This window comes from Zootoca vivipara, chromosome 2 (genome assembly GCF_963506605.1).
Source record: "Zootoca vivipara chromosome 2, rZooViv1.1, whole genome shotgun sequence".
In the NCBI taxonomy this organism is placed as follows: domain Eukaryota; kingdom Metazoa; phylum Chordata; class Lepidosauria; order Squamata; family Lacertidae; genus Zootoca; species Zootoca vivipara.
Window position 1 is genome coordinate 93,370,043 of NC_083277.1, and position 15,667 is coordinate 93,385,709.

General features: G+C 45.0%; 2 protein-coding genes across 7 annotated transcripts in view; one reads left to right on the top strand and one right to left on the bottom strand.

Annotated features, from left to right (window-relative positions):
* ACSF2 (acyl-CoA synthetase family member 2) overlaps positions 1-15,667 on the top strand; it is a 57,620-nt gene that overhangs the window by 23,921 nt on the left and 18,032 nt on the right. The gene's annotated exons all lie outside the window — the stretch shown is intronic.
* CHAD (chondroadherin) lies at positions 774-13,428 on the bottom strand. Of its 3 annotated transcripts, none has more exons than XM_035104383.2 (4): positions 12,398-13,428; positions 4,866-5,029; positions 4,225-4,370; positions 774-3,067 (listed from the first exon to the last, which is right to left on the bottom strand). In XM_035104383.2, the coding sequence occupies exons 1-3, from the start codon at positions 13,175-13,177 to the stop codon at positions 4,229-4,231; spliced, it is 1,086 nt and encodes a 361-aa protein (XP_034960274.1). In that variant the 5' UTR covers positions 13,178-13,428; the 3' UTR covers positions 774-3,067; positions 4,225-4,228. The 3 variants fall into 3 exon arrangements, with proteins under 3 accessions (XP_034960274.1, XP_034960275.1, XP_034960273.1); XM_035104384.2 differs by having other exon boundaries at positions 4,216-4,370; XM_035104382.2 differs by having other exon boundaries at positions 774-4,370.

Sequence of the window (15,667 nt, forward strand, 5' to 3'; positions counted from 1 at the left end):
AACTGCGGCCCTCCAGATGTTTTGGCCTACAATTCCCATGATCCCTAGCTAACAGAACCAGTGGTCGGGGAAGATGGGAATTGTAGTCCAAAACATCTGGAGGGCCGAAGTTTGGGGATGCCTGTACTAGACTGTGGTGACGTATTGTTTGGGCCCCTTAGGACGTATTTCTGATACTTGCGCACGTTGCATGGCTGGGCATAAGGCTGTGCTCCCATGGATCGTTTTTGTGACTGCACAGTCTCCAGTGTGCCAGCTTTTCTGTCCTGGAAAGAGCCAGCTCTTTATTTGAAAACAGTGAAGTTAGGGACTGTTACATCTATGATTGTGGCCTGTGCTTATTTTCTGCAACAACACCAAAAGTAGAGCTCTGGAAGGATCCTGGATGAAGAGAAGGGTCTCAGAAAAGATGCTGTGCAGACTGTATTTCAGGCCCTCCAGACTTTTTGGTCTCCAACTCCCATCAGCCCCACTCTGCATGGCCAGGGTTCAAGAATAATGGAAGCTATAGTCCAGCGACATCAACGCGCGCGGGGGGGGGGGGAGCACCCTTGCTGTACTGATACCAGAGACCATATTTTGAGTGTCCCCAGGTGCAAGGTGTTTGTCAAGGGTTTTCAGCCTATGGGATTGCTCTTGTAGCAATAGCAGGGTCGCAACACATATCATTCAGTAGTGTCTATGGAGTGTCTGTTATTGACAGACCTCAGTTTCTGACTCATGGAAGACACATAAAAATGCATGAAAACTTGGTCACTTCATCTTTGCAGCAATAGCTTTATACAGAAGTTGTACATAAGAAAATATATAATTTGTTTTCTACATAAGAGTAAGAAGATCTTGGTGTTTTGTTTCGTTTTTCTTTTTTAAAAAAACCCTCCTTGGAGTCATTTACACTCAGTAACAGAGGAATAAATATTATATATTTATATAAACCTTCAGGGTTAAAAAAAATAAAAGCAGTTAAATTGAAATCGTGGTACTGTAAAATCCATGGTGATAAGCCACAGTCATCTTGCTGCAAACAGCTATATGTTTTATGTCATAGGGTGGATGGAGGAATCTTTTTTTCAGGATGGCAGGTGAGAATCCCTTTGTGTCCTCTTCCCCCTCCCACCCCTGCCCATTTTATATATGCACACTTTCTGATATCTTGTTCTTCTAGGACAGTGGGTTTCAATTTTCCTCAAGAGAACCCTCCTTGTCTGCCAATGAGCCCCTGTGAATCGGCTCAAGAGCCTTGCATGCAGAAAGGATTCTGGGGCGCAATCTCCATTTGCAAGGCCTGCCGTCCAAATCCATTAGGCTTTGTCGTTGCTCAACATGAACCGAGAGTGCAGCCTAGAAGCCACCCAACCCCCTCTTGGACCTGCATATTGACTAGGAGGATCAGTAATGGTGGGCAATAGCCAAGTTGCCTTTCGGGGAACGGTTGTGTGTGTGTGTGTGATTAGAAAATCAGTAGTTGAGGAACCAGTCCCTGCCTCCCCCAAGTAAAAAAAAGGGCTTCACTTCCAATGAACCCTAGATTTCTGTTCAGTCTGATCAGCCTAGAGAGGAAAATCTGCTGTTATTTTCATGGTGACCAGCTAGCCCACGCATACTGCCACAACTGCAGTCCTCTGTACAGATTCACTGTGGTAGCACTTCCAACAGGAGAGATGCTCCATCTCTATGAGCTGAATCTATAGAGTTATACTGCATATGTTATATAGAAAGATTCTGGAGATCGCAGCTCAAAGACATCCAATAAATCCATTTTTGCCGCTCATGTATGGTTGAAGGGCAAGTTGTGAAATCCTTACCACAAAAATCCCAAGATAACTTTGTTACTAGAGCCTGATGGCCTTCTTGCCCTATTTGCATGGGGGCGAAAAAATCTATCTATACCAGGAATAAAGATCCGAATCACTGTCCCTGTTTTATATAGTCCCAGGATTGCACTCACGTTTCTGCAAAGCATAGGGCAAGGATATTGTTCTTTGGTTTGTTTTTCTACACAGAGTATCTAGATGGAATTGGATATTAGGGGCCATTGGTTCTGCATTTGGCAGTTCAAATGGGATGTTGAACATCGGATGCCAAATTCTTGAATGTCTGGGCATTGCAGAGGGCAGAACAACCATTGCAGCCCTCTAGTTGGTGATTTAGTCTCTTTCTTACATTGAACTGGTTGGGGGGGAAACAGCAGTCTGTGGCCATATTTGCATTTATGAAATCAATATGTTAACTGCTCACCCTGAGGAATATTGGCATGTGTGGGTGCTGAGAATTCCCCACTGGAGACCCCCAGAACTCCTCACCAGTGTCTTAAGTTTTCCTGCATTGGGAAAGCCGATTCTTAAACCAATTCAGATGTGCAGAATTGATGGAGCTGAGAATTGCTCATCTCACATGTCATGGTGCGCAATCCTTTTTCCACCCCATGCCTTGTTTCCAGTAATCTTCCAGCATTTGTCCCATTGCTTCTCCCCTATTGACAACCACCACCCAGGTGGCAACCGTGCCAAATATTAAAAGAAGGCAATGCAACCTTTGCATTCAGAATAACCCAAAAAAAGCTTTCCTCACAGTATAGGCCGCACACTGAATTCATGCTCTCATGCTGGTAGACTTTAAGGTTCTGCTCAAGTACAAAGTTTCCAATGCAAAATCAGGGATTCATTGGGTTGGGGATGTGGAGAAACTTTTAATGTTCTCTGTTAACTCCCATCCTGTTAGAAGGCAAATCCCATAGATAAACTGAGTAGCTGAATGGTATCAAGAAAGAGGACTGTGTACTTTACCAGCAGGATCTAGTTTAGCTGTGTCTTAGCACTGCCATGCATAAGTTTAGGTTTTGTTTTTTGTTAACAACTAAATCTTTTAAAATAATAGATATAATAACAGAGGGGGGCGGATGAAATGGTGGGTTCCACTCTGCGATCTTCATATAGCAAGAGGTGGTTGCTACCAGATATATGTTTCTTGAAGGGGTGGAGCTGCTTGGGGATGAAGGGCTTGGATGGAGTCAGTAGTTTTCTGATTGGTTGAAGCAGCCAGTCACCTGGACCAGCTTTCCTGGGTCCTGGGAGGGCAGGGAAGAAGAAAGAAAGAAATACCTCCATAAACCTAAAAAGTATTCTGAGCAGATCAAGCGCAATAATAATTACACTTGACATTTGTATGGCGCTTTCACTTTTTTCAGAGCACCTCACCTGCTTAATCCTCGCAACTCTGCAAGGCAAATTAGTTTTACCACCACCCCATATTGCAGATGGAGGGACTGAGGCTGAACATGTGTGTCTTGCCCAGGACGATTTAGCGAGTTCCTGGCAGAACGCCCTGGTCGGTACCTCCACCAAGTTTCAAAAGATCTGTACTGTGACCATTTTAAAGCAGAGATGACTCAAACAGGAGAACTTTCCATGGAAAAACACACACCTCTGGTCAGGCAATAAAAAATGCTCTGGAACATTCATGGTGTTCAGGAGGCAGGAGCTCAGCTGGGTTTAGCCAATAGATAGCGTCAGGGTATAGACAGACATAGCCAGCAGCTCAGCTTTGGAACAAGATTCTCTCATCTGTCGCTTTCTGTTTCTCACTCGTTCCTCTGCACTCCTTTTCCCTGCCAAACCTTTGGCAACAAGAAGCTATGTTGTTTCCAACCTCCCTTCTCTGAACTGCATCCATCTCTGACTACTGGGATGCCATGTTCTGGGACACGGGGTCCTTGTATGTAATGCAAATGTATGTGTTTTGTAAGGTACTGGACTTTTGACAACTATACAAAATGAAGCCTTCTGTTGAGACACAGAACAGGAACAGGCCGGGTGCCTATGCTGCCAGCTTATGTAATTATGCCCTACCAGTGGGCCTCAGGGATGAGTAGAAGAGGCTTCCATTCAAAGAAGCCCCTGGAATGGCTTTGCTGCTGACGCTACCAGCAACAGAGAGCTAGGCATTAGTTCTGTCTTGGCTCGAGCAACATGGCAGGCCCTCCCATTCTGAAAAACGGCACAAACACTGTGAATCAGGACCTCACTCGCCTCACTTTCTCCGGTTGCAAATATACATGGGCAGACACTGGTGCTAGAAAACGTGTCACCTGTTTGATATACTATGGGTGTGGTCTCATAATATTTTATAGGGTTATTTTGGGTGTGATCAGGCGAAGCCTGTGTGGGAAGGGTTCTCTGAAAGTCATCTTCAATAGAAAACAGGAGGGGGGGGAACCTCAATTGCCTGCTTAATGGCGACTTCCCTTCTTGGACCTCTTCGTGGGGACCTTGCAACCGCGGAGTGCAGAGGTATCTCGGATCTGCTGTCCTCGAGCTGGAGAGGGTGATGCGCAGGTTGCATCAGGGCGTGATCGAGAGGATTCCAGCCACCTACAGAAGAAGAAGCAAATTCTCATGGTCACAACAGTGTGGTTGTCAGGGTAGATCTCCTGAGTGAGATTTACCAAACTCATGCCTTGTACTGGCAAGGATTTATTAGCTAACCAGTCTATCTATCTATCTATCTATCTATCTATCTATCTATCTATCTATCTATCTATCTATCATCTATCTATCTATCTATCTATCTATCATCTATCTATCTATCTATCTATCTATCTATCTATCTATCTATCTCTGTCTATCTATCTATCTATCTATCTATCTATCTATCTATCTATCTATCTAATATCTATCTATCATCTATCTATCTATCATCTATCTATCTATCTATCATCTATCTAGCTATTTATCTATCTTCTATCATCTATATCTATCATCTATCACCTCTCTCTCCCTCCCTCCCTCTCTCTCCTATACACAAACACAAGACTGGACTAGGGGAGTCATTGCACCCCTGAGATATAGAACGAAGTGATCTTTTACCTGCGCAGAGGTGCTAGCTGACAGGAGCAGTGCCAAGGGTTGTTCGACAGGGTGAGGGTCTCAAGACGGCTGAAAGGGAAGTTCCTAGGAAGACTGGACAGTTTGTTGTTCTCAATGTGAACAGTCTTCAGTGTGGTTACGCCAGCAAATGCTTTATCTGAAAACTGAAGCACAGGCACACATGTCCATCATCACGCTACCAGCAGGGAAAGAAGAAGCTTATCCTTTGGGCCTAGTTGACAAATCAGTTTTTTTGCTGGCAGTGCATTTTGAGTTGGTGTGGCTACTTTTGGGCTTTCCGTCGGCATCTGGTTGGACACTGTAAGAAGAGGATGCTGGAATGGATGTACCTTTGGGCCAGATCCAACAAGGCTCTTCTTCTGTTTCTATGACTCCAACCCAAAGTCCAGCAGCCACCCTTAAGTGCCTCCCATTTCTCTTTCTTCATTTCCCTCCAGCAGTGACCAATGTTTCAGGGATCAATATCAGGGTGGGATATATGGTGCGGAATGCCCATTAGATTTTTGCATGCACACCTAACCTATGAATTTAGCCATAAGTATCCCCCCTCCTCCTCCTCCTCCTCCTCCTCCTCCTCCTCCTCCTCCTCCTCCTCCTCCTCCTCCTCTTCTTCTTCTTCTTCTTCTTCTTCTTCTTCTTCTTCTTCTTCTTCTTCTTCTTCTTCTTCTCAGACGTTAGGACCAAATTGCCACTCTTTCTGGTGACTTTCCTCATGAGAAAAGAAAGAAAGATGCAGCCATTTCAGAAAAAAAACCTCAAGGAGGGAAAAGGTTAAAAAGCCTCCCCCCCTCCCCAGTGTGCGTCTTCCACTTTAAACTTCTTCAGCTGTATTTTGTATTTTGTAAAAGTCAAAAAACAGGGGCAGACCTGAGCCTCATGTTTAGCTTCCTTCCCTGCAGTATGAATCTTGCTGAGCTCTGGAGAAGAGTGAAAGGTAGAAGGAGGACCACCTTGGTATTTGTCTTCATATTTTAGGGTCGCTGAATTTAAGCTCTTGGAATCTGAAACCATGACTCTACAGGCATGTGTAGAATACAAGGCTGTTCTCCAATTAGAAGAGACATTGATGACATTTTTTGGGGGGGTTATGTGCCCCATATTATTTAAAAGATATGTGTGTTCCGACAACCTCCATCGCTCTCCCTGCCTCCAGCTTCTTTCTAGACATATCTTCATTTCTAAACGAGCAAAGAGATTATTTGGCTTTTCATAGTTGAAATCCTTTCTGGCACCCAGTTGCCACATTCATGGAGAGGAGTATTTGTGGAGACTCAAGGGCCTGTAGACTTTGGCAGAACCCGGTGGACTCTCAATGGAAAGTTACACTTGGCATTCAAGCACAGTAGAAATAGCAAGGCAGATTTCCAGTGACTCAAGATTCCTCTCCCCTTTCTCTTTTTCCTGACCGGGATGCTGCATAATGTGTACATTTATGCCATATATAGGTTTGCTTGGAGATTACAGCTCTTTCACAGAATCATGAGACGATAAAGAGTTAAAGCAGTTATTTCTCGGCCTAGTTGTTGCTCCTTGCTTGGCTTGGAAAAATTCCGATGCACACAAACTCAACAACATAAACTTCCTTGGAGGCTACTAATTTAGGTTCAAAACATCTACCAGTGGTTACAACAACGTTCTCCCCATTACCACTCCCCTTACCCCCCCCCTTTCAGGAAAATGAAAAGAATATATACTACGCCCAGATAAAATTACAAGTCATTGCAGTGTTTCCACAACACATAACAAGAACCGTCCAATTGCTGAATAAATTCCTCTACAGACCATCACTGAATGAATCCCAGAAGATTCTCCTTGAGTTGTTGGCAGGGCTCTTTTTCACACGAGATGGGAAGGCAAGCATCTCATCTCAAAGAGCTGTACAGTGGTACCTCGACTTATGAATGACTCGACAACCAAATTTTTCGACTTACGAATGGGGCAAATGGCCGCACGCTTACGAATTTCTCGACATCCGAACGGAAACCGCGGCGGTTTTAGATAGGGTTTTTTCAACTTACAAATTTTTAGATGGGGTTGCTTCGACTTACGAATTTTTCCATTTCCAATGTATTCCTATGGGAAATCGCATTTCCAATGGCGCTTTCCGACTTACGAATTTTTCGACCTACGAAGGTGCCTTTGGAACGGATTAAATTCGTAAGTCAAGACACCACTGTATATATTTGAAGTAGATGTGCTGCATTCTAGAGGGCTTTGCGGTTCACCGCCAGATGTTGTAATTCTTGCTTTGTGTAGTGGTGTTACCACCTGCTCTTAGATATTGTACCTCCTGGTGCTGAGTTTGTGCTGGAGTTGTCTAGTGTAGTTATTGTCTGAAAGGATGAGATGAGACTGAGTGTTTATATAGGGTACTTTGTGTTCCTTCCATTCTATGATTCTATGATTCTATTGATCTATTGAATTTGTGATCTTCCCAGGGAAGGCGTAGCTCTGTTTGGTTGCTCATTGAGAAGTCTGTTGACCCATTCCAAGAGGTTGCACTGTCATCTCTGGTATTTTCCAGCTGAGCCTTGGCTGGTTGGTACTCTGACCTGGAAACCTAACCATTACTAAATGCTTAGGTCTGCTCTAAATGCTTGCAGAAACCTATAATGTTGAAACTACATGTAAAAGTGTTGTGTTCATTACATTGACTACTGAAATAGCAAATTCTCAGCTTTTAGAAGCTTTTTTTTAGAATTCATGTTAAGGGTACCAATGTGTGCCAATAACCAAACCATATGGGATTGCTAAACGAAAGGAGAACCAAAGGCCATAGCACAGTAATTAAGCTGGGTAACGAGAAGAGAGTTAAGGAAGCAGGAGAAAGGGAAGTGTGCATGGATCCCCTTCTCAGGTTGTATCAGCAGTAATGCTGGCATGGGGGAAGGATCCACAGCATCAGCTTCTTTCATCTGGCTTGGTTCTTCCCATGTCACCCAACAGAACCCATAAAGAGGAGTTTGTGAAAATGCATAGATGGGATTAGACTAGGTGTATATATATATATATATATATATATATATATATATATATATATATATATATATATATATACACACACACACACACACACACACACACACACACACACACACACGTGTACATACATACAGGTAGATTGAAGAAGCAAGAAAACTGAGGGTCCACACAGGTTGAATGGAGATTTAGATTAGGCTCCAGCATGTGTACAAAACTCCACCTGAGACCCTCCTTTCGTGTGGAGCTTTGCTGAAGTTCCAGCCTTCGAAGGGGTGAGTATCATCCATTCGATCAGTGAGTATCAGTGAGTATCATCCATTCACGAGCCAGATGGCAAAAGACGTAGCTTGTTTATGGTGCTGTGGACAGCTCCCATGTGGACTTCTCCTTTCTGGATTAGATACCATCCTTTTCGGATAGGAAATACATATAACTGTCAAATAGTAATCCAGTTGCTGGTATAACTGAACGTCAAACTGTGAGCCAGGATTCTGGACTGGTGAAAATCACCATTGTGTGTCTCTGAGTTTATACAATTCATTCAACACTCCAAACCCCATTGTTCTTTTAGGTACTGTATACCGTATTTTGCTTGGGTAAAGCCTAAAAGAGTTCCATGACTACTTCAAGAGGTTGCTTTGTTGTTTTGTTTTTAAAAAGTGTGTCACAAGATAACACCTTTATGGTAATATGTATGCAATTCTGAGGCTCTTGATTACTGTTGTAATTTGGAAATTGAAAAGCTCTTTCATCAAGAGGACTTCACATTGCTCCAGTCCTGAATAATTTGCCAGTTGCCAATCCCCATCCCTGAAAACTCTCTCCTCCTTCTCTACCACCACCACCTGCTTGATAACTTTGCATCCTGTGTTTATAGGCTCCTTCAGGTGAATCTATTTGTTCACTGTTCATTCTGATACGCCTGCACAAAGCTTACGTAGAGCTTAGACTGTGTCTGGTATTTATTGAGTATTCATTCTGATTTGTGTACAAGGCTCATATGACAATGAGCATTTCTCCTGATTTGTTTCTTGGGTGTTTACATGACTTCCTATTAATTGTTTTTTCACCCCACTTTCTCAATGCATAATCTATGATGCCTTCACACTGTCCTTTTTCACGCTGCAAAAAGTTCATTTTAAAAATGTGGATTTGTGCTTTAATCTATTTTAGTTGCACAAACCTGAAGTTCTAGCAAGCAATTGAACCTCCCCCTCCCCCTGTGAAATATTGACAGTCTGTAGACACCCTGTATGCTCTGTGCTCTGGGTGATTTTCTTTTCCATGTAAAATGTGTATTTAATTTTGTATGCCAACACTCTGTCATTCACAGAGCTTTATTGCGGTGATGGTGGGGGTTCATGTTGCTGCATCCCTTAGCATCTCTTTGAGGGTCACTGTTTTGGTGCTGATTCACCTGGATAACCTCAGCATGGGTACATAGCATGGCTGGAAACTTCCCTCCTTGTTCACCTGGAAGCCTTCCATGATCCTTCTGCTTCTGTTTGATGTGGTCACTCCCCCCCCCCCATCTGGGACATGCTCCATCTAGTGTGATGTCACTGCTGCCTCCTGTTTACGAAAAGCACCTCAAGCATGATGCTTCAGCCTCTGGGACATGACTCATTTGCCGAGAAGAAGAGGAGTATTTTGCTGCATTACCTGAATGTCCCTCTAGCTCTCTTGATAGGAACAGAGTGCCTTTGTGGAGTGCTGTGAGGGTTTCTCTTGAGAGATAGTCAATAAACAAACCCTTCTTTATGAAGTGTAAGGTTGGAGAGAGGCAAAGATGCAAAAGTCCTCATGTGTGCTCAGTCTACCTGACTGCAGAGCACTCACCAGTCGCTGATGTTAGCCTCTACTTCTGCTGCGGTCACTGCATTCACTTACTCGTTCCAATAACAAGCTATCAGTCTGGGGTCTAGGAACAGAGCTTCACTCTCCCTTTTGCAAACAGCAGGCATAGGGGTGCCAGCCTTCTGCCTCCAGTACTCTAGCCCATTAATTTCCTAGTTCAGCCTTCCCCAAGATGGTGCCCTCCATAAGTCGTTGGACAATGGAAGTTGGTAGTCCATAAGGCTGCTGGGAGTTGTAATCCAATATAATCTGAAGGCCACCAGGTTGGGGAAGGTTGGGGACCTAGTCTCTGCCTGTCAATCGCTCTCACTATACAAACTGACACAGCCTTTGCATCATTTGTTTTGGAGGACAGGCACCATGACCATGGCTGTTATTATTCAATATTACTTCGTTTGAAAGCATCGCAGGCTCCATGTAGAACCATGAAGCCTCCAGGTTACAGGGCTTATAAACAGATGAGATGAAGGCAAGGGGAGGGAGGAATTTCAAATGAATAACTAGCATAACTAGTGGACAGGGAGATAGGTAGTGGAAATGTGAACAGTGATGCAGAAAAATATTAGTTTCCCTTCAGGAGCAACCTGAAGGCAGAAAGGGCCCCATGGCTTGATGGAGAGAGAAGTGGCTGTAAGGAAATTATTCCAAAGCAATTTATTTCAAACCTAGGAGCATGAAATGCAAATAATAAATCAAATGCATATCTATCACCCATTCTCACTATTTTGCATTTCACTAGCATCTGAAGTGCTATTTTGCTAATGATTTACTTCTGTAGTTGGGTGCTGTGAGTTGTTAGGAAGCTGCTCCCAGAGCTACAATTCTGAGCACCCTTAACAAACTACGGTTCCCACGATTCCTTGGGAGGGGGGAAGCCATGACTGTTAAAAGCGGTGGCATTGATGTGACCCTAGCTATGATGTAAACAGTCAAAGCTCTTGAGGTTGGACAAATGGGGAGGGAGGGAGGGAGGGAGTCCTGTCCTTTTCACATCCCACTTACCGATTTCTCACCATCATTGAGGTCATTGCTTCAAATACAGCAAGAGGCATGACCTGTAGGGATGGGGAAAATCTGTCCACTTCATTTTTCTCAAATTTTCATTTTTCTGATTTTGAGTTCCATTTACGCTATGTCCACATCGGTTTGGGATTATTTTTTAAAACCTGCGCATTCCTCATAAACTACACATTTTTGCAAGCGGTTTCCCCTTTTGTACATTATTTTCATTAATGCACACTTGTTTGCGCACCCTTTCCTGTAAATATATGTTTTGTAGCTGGATGGAGAACTGCATCACTGAATTCGGTGACATGTGCATCTTGAAGGGTAACTGCATTTTGATTGGCTCAAGAAGTGGGAATGAGGTGGATTCCCATTAAATGTGAACCAAACTAATTCTTCCCCTGCCCCCATCCATAGCAGCCAGTCATGCTTTTCCAAACCTGGTGTTCCCCCCTTCTTCTCCCCCAACTAAACATGCCTTCCAGAGAAGAAGGTAGCCAATGCTTTCACCCTCCCTACCAAAAAACTATGCTTAGGGAGGGAAGACTGACAGTCCCCCCTTTCTGAATCGAGCTTATGCTTCAAAATTTAATATTCGATTGGGAGCCACCCAGAGTGGCTGGGGAGACTCGGCCAGATGGGCATGGTACAAATAATATATTATTATTTTATTTTGCCTCTTTTCCAAATCACCCAGGAGGCTGTGACAAACCACTGGATTTACTTTCAGGCTGTGTGGCTTTCAATGTCGTTCCCAAATGTAGCATTTGTCTTTGTTCTGTCGGAATGAATTATATGTTAAAGGTGCACTGCAAACATGCCACTGAAAGAAGGCAGATTGAAACCTACTCCCTGCCACTCATTTCCCCTGCGTATGGAGTGAAAGCAGGATGTGCATCCAAAACCGTGTCCCCCCTTTTTTTGCCCCATATAACTGTGATGGGAGCGACTGAGAACCCAGCCAGCCCTGAGTTCTGTTTCTTAACCGTGCTATAGGCTGGAGTGTGACAGAAGAGAGAGAGACTACTTTTGAAAAGTCTGCATTAGAAACATTTGCAATCATCATGGTGGCTGGGGTTATATATGGAAGGCAACAGTGCCTCCCAAGGGCAAATGTTGCTTTCCCCGCAGAAGTGAAGGGAAATGATTAATTCATATGTAAAGAAGTGGTGGTCTCAGCCACTGAGAACAAACTCATGGCTTGATGGCTCACCTGGGGTGGCTCACCTTGTTTGTCGCCCTTGCCCTTGGGCAGCCCTTCAGCACCTGCATGCCAACAGTGGGTGTGGCCGCTTTGCACCCTCACTTTGCACACACAGACAGCCCCCTCCTCAGCTGATCCATGCAGATCAGCTGAGGGCGATGGAGTCGTCACCCTCTCCCTGCTCATCAAATGATTGATCCAGTGACCAGGGAGGGGACATTTGCATCCCTATTGGGTGCTGGGCTAGGTGCAGAAGCTAAATCCTCTCTGTCCAACCCAGTATAGTGCCTTACTTTAATTTTTATTTCCTTTTTGGTGTGCAGGGAGTGGGCAGAAAACAGTTTGGGGAGCTGCATTAATGCCCCACTGCTAGAACGGGGTGGAATTTGAGTGAGAATGGGATGGAATATTTTGAATGGGCAAGATCTAGGGAGGGAGAGGGAAAGTGCTGTGGACCGCTTACCTTTTCTAGGCCCATGTTGTCCAGGCTGAGTGTCTCCATGTAGCGCCCAAAGGACTGGAAGGCTAAATCTGGGATGATCTTCATGGGGTTGTTTGAGAGCTTCAGGTCCTCCACCACTCTCAGCTTGCTCATGGCAGCCCCTGGGTAGCTGGTCAGCTGGTTCTTATCCAGGTGGAATATGGCTAGGTTCTCCACATCGTCCAGGGCCGCAGGGTGAATGGAGTTAATAGAGTTGTTCGAGAGATAGAGCCAGCGAAGGTCCTTGGTCCCATGGAAGGCTCCCGCTCTCAACTCTCGGAGCTTGTTGCTGCCCAGCTGCAGGATGAAAAGGTTGATCAGTGGGGAGAGGAGCCCCTTGGGAAGGTCTGGGATCTTGTTGTGGTCTAGGTAGAGGTAGGTGAGCTCCGTCAGGTCATCGAAGGCCCCCATCTTTATGACGCTGATGTCATTGTTGGACAAGTAAAGGTAGACCAGCTGCTTTAGGCCCCGGAAGGCTCCGCTGGAGATCTCTTTGATGTGAGAGTGCTGGAGGTGGAGAGAGACGAGGTTCTTCATATCCCTGAAACCGTTGGTCGGCAGGACGGGGAAGTTGTTCCTCTGCAGGTTGAGGAGCCGCGTCTGCTCAGCTACCTTGGGGATCCTTCTCAGCCCAACGTTGTCGCAGATGACATGGTGGAGGTCTCCCCCGTGGCAGTGGCAGTTCTGAGGACATGCCTGGAGAACGGGCAGGAGGCATAGCAGCAAGCCAAAGAGCTTGAGTATGAAGCCCGACCGGTCCATGTCCACAGAGCTGCGATGGATGTGCAGGGAGGAGCAGCGGCAGCAAGAGAAGGAGGAGGAGGAGGAGGGAGAAGGTGGAAGGGAGAGTGAGCATGCAGCAAGCTGAACACAGCCCTATTTATAATGTTATTAAAAAACAAAATCCCTTCCCACTAACCGCAGCCAGCAGCCAGACTCTGACTTGGAAGCAGCTGGCTTCAGGAACTTGGTGTGACTTTAACCCCTTGGCACCAAGCACAGAGGGATCCTCCTTCCCTCTCCTCTTCTTTACTTTGATGATGCAGGGAGTGTTTCCCCTGCTAACAAATCACCACGGGGAACAGTGTTTGTATGTCTGTTGTTGAAAATTCTCGTCCTTCCGTCAACTATGCGTGCAGGAAAATACAACCGCATCTAAGGGGATCTTCAGATGTGCTGAGGGGGACTTTCTCCTTGTTGCCTTCCAATCAGTAGCTGGTAGGAAAGGCATGCCAGGGTAACTAACATGGAAGCAATCTGAATTCCTCCCCTGCCCAGTTCACAGGGCATCTTTTGGGCTGTTCCATTGAGTATACTGATTGGCTACTGTGGGTGCAACCCATCTTCCCCCTGCCTCCCTTCCATCTGGCTTACCTAGAACTCAGTGGTCTACATCCTTAATTTGTTATTTTTCACTAATAATAATAATAATAATAATAATAATAATAATAATAATAATGCAAGTAACAAATAGCCTTGCAGCTAAATTGTTGGCAGAACTTGGCAGTTAAGTAATACAACCTGTACCAACACTGCATTGCTGCTTTGTATGGATTTATTGACTATGTTGCTAACTTGGGCTCAAACTATTCCAAATACCTTCTGAATCTTTAAATGTCCTTAGTCAAAATGTAGCCAACCTGGTGGCCTCCAAATAGTGTTGGACTCAAACTCCCATCAGCCTCAGCCAGCATGGTCAGTGATCAGGGTTGAGGGGATCTAGAGTCCGATAAGCTCTGGAAAACTTAATTAAAATCAATTTTAAAAACAGTAAAAGCCATCAGTAGAACTAAGTTCAAGCGGCAGTACTTCATAATGCCCTCTGGAAGAGAGCAGAAATTGGGCCAGGCAACCTCCCTAGAGCAAGGTGTTGGTGCCACTGCAGGAAAGCCTCTGCTCCTTGCGTCCAGTCTCCAGACTTCAAATGATAGAGTGACACAGATCAAAGTCTCATTGGATGATATTCATGGTTGGGCAACTTCATATCACTGGAGACAGTGCTTGAGATACGCTCGTCCCAAATCATTTCAGGCTTTAAAAGTCAAAAATAGCACTTTGCCTTAAAGCAAAGTGACAAACAGTTTAGATGGTATCACAGTTGCACGCTCCAATCTGTCACTTGTAGTTCATGTTCTGGCAGCTGTATTCTTGTCTGGCAGAAGCTTCCAATCTGTCTTCAAAGGCATCACCATATAGATCGTACTACGGTAGGCTAACCTGGAGCTGATTGAGGCATAAGTAATGGCTAGTTCTGACTTTCCAAAGAGAAGACGTGACTGGTGTTTAAGACAGAGCTGGTAAAAGGCACCCCTAGCCACAACTTGGTCATCTAGGAGTAAGGTTGGGTTCAGTAGCTACAAACCTGGGAGTGCCATCCCATCTATTCATAAACCACCTGCAATAGAGATCCTGGCACATTAGGCTACTGAGAGGGGAGTGGAGAGATGTGGAATTTCCTTCCTTCCACTTGTTTAGCAAAAGTGGAGGCAGAGAATAGAGTACATAGTATCCATGCACTTGAAAGGCCAACACAGAGACACAGCACGATGTGAAGAAGTACCCAAGAACCCCAGGCCTTGGTCCTTTGCCAAGTGGGGACAGGACAAGGGTGGGGGGGGTGGGGGAGAGAGAGACTACAGAGGAGTTGAGGGTAGAGGCTAGAAATGGAACATTTTGAGCTGGTTTCTCGCCAGATGCCGTTGGCTGTAGCAAACAACTAAGACCTGGGCATATAACTGTGAGCTTATTGAGGCTTCCACCGCTGGAGCTGGCTACAAAAGCCAAGCTGGCTGGGGTGTTTACGGAGGCGAGACAGTCTCAAGAAAGGCAGGAAATCCAAGGACTGGCTTAGGACACAGAGGGGGGATTATTCACAAGGATTTCTGGCTTTTTCCATTGTTGAAAGGAGGTATCGCGGCGCATGCGGCGCAGGGCTGTTATGCACACTAGCCAGGCCTCTTGTTTTGCAGGGGTACATTTCAAAGGGACTTTTTAACTGAAGTTGGAGGGCTTTTTTGCACCTTGGGGTGTGCACGTTGATTTTGGGTCATAATTCCGGGCAACTTTTACTACTGCCAAATGAACTGTGCGACATTATTTTTTTAACAACTTCCCATGAAGTTCTCTCAGAAGTGAAGAACTGGGAATGTGGCGAACTCACTCCTGTGATGCCCAGTGTCCTGTGCTGTCCATAATACAATATATTGATACTAGTATCATGAAGCCCATCAAATTAATGGGTGTTAGAATTAA

Coding starts and splice junctions, on each gene's coding strand:
- CHAD (XM_035104383.2), bottom strand. CDS start 13,177: ATGGACCGGTCGGGCTTCATACTCAAGCTCTTTGGCTTGCTGCTATGC. Junction 5,030..12,397: donor ACAACATGGGCCTAGAAAAG/GTAAGCGGTCCA, acceptor CCTGTGCTTCAG/TTTTCAGATAAAGCATTTGC. Junction 4,371..4,865: donor CAGCTAGCACCTCTGCGCAG/GTAAAAGATCAC, acceptor CTTCTTCTGTAG/GTGGCTGGAATCCTCTCGAT.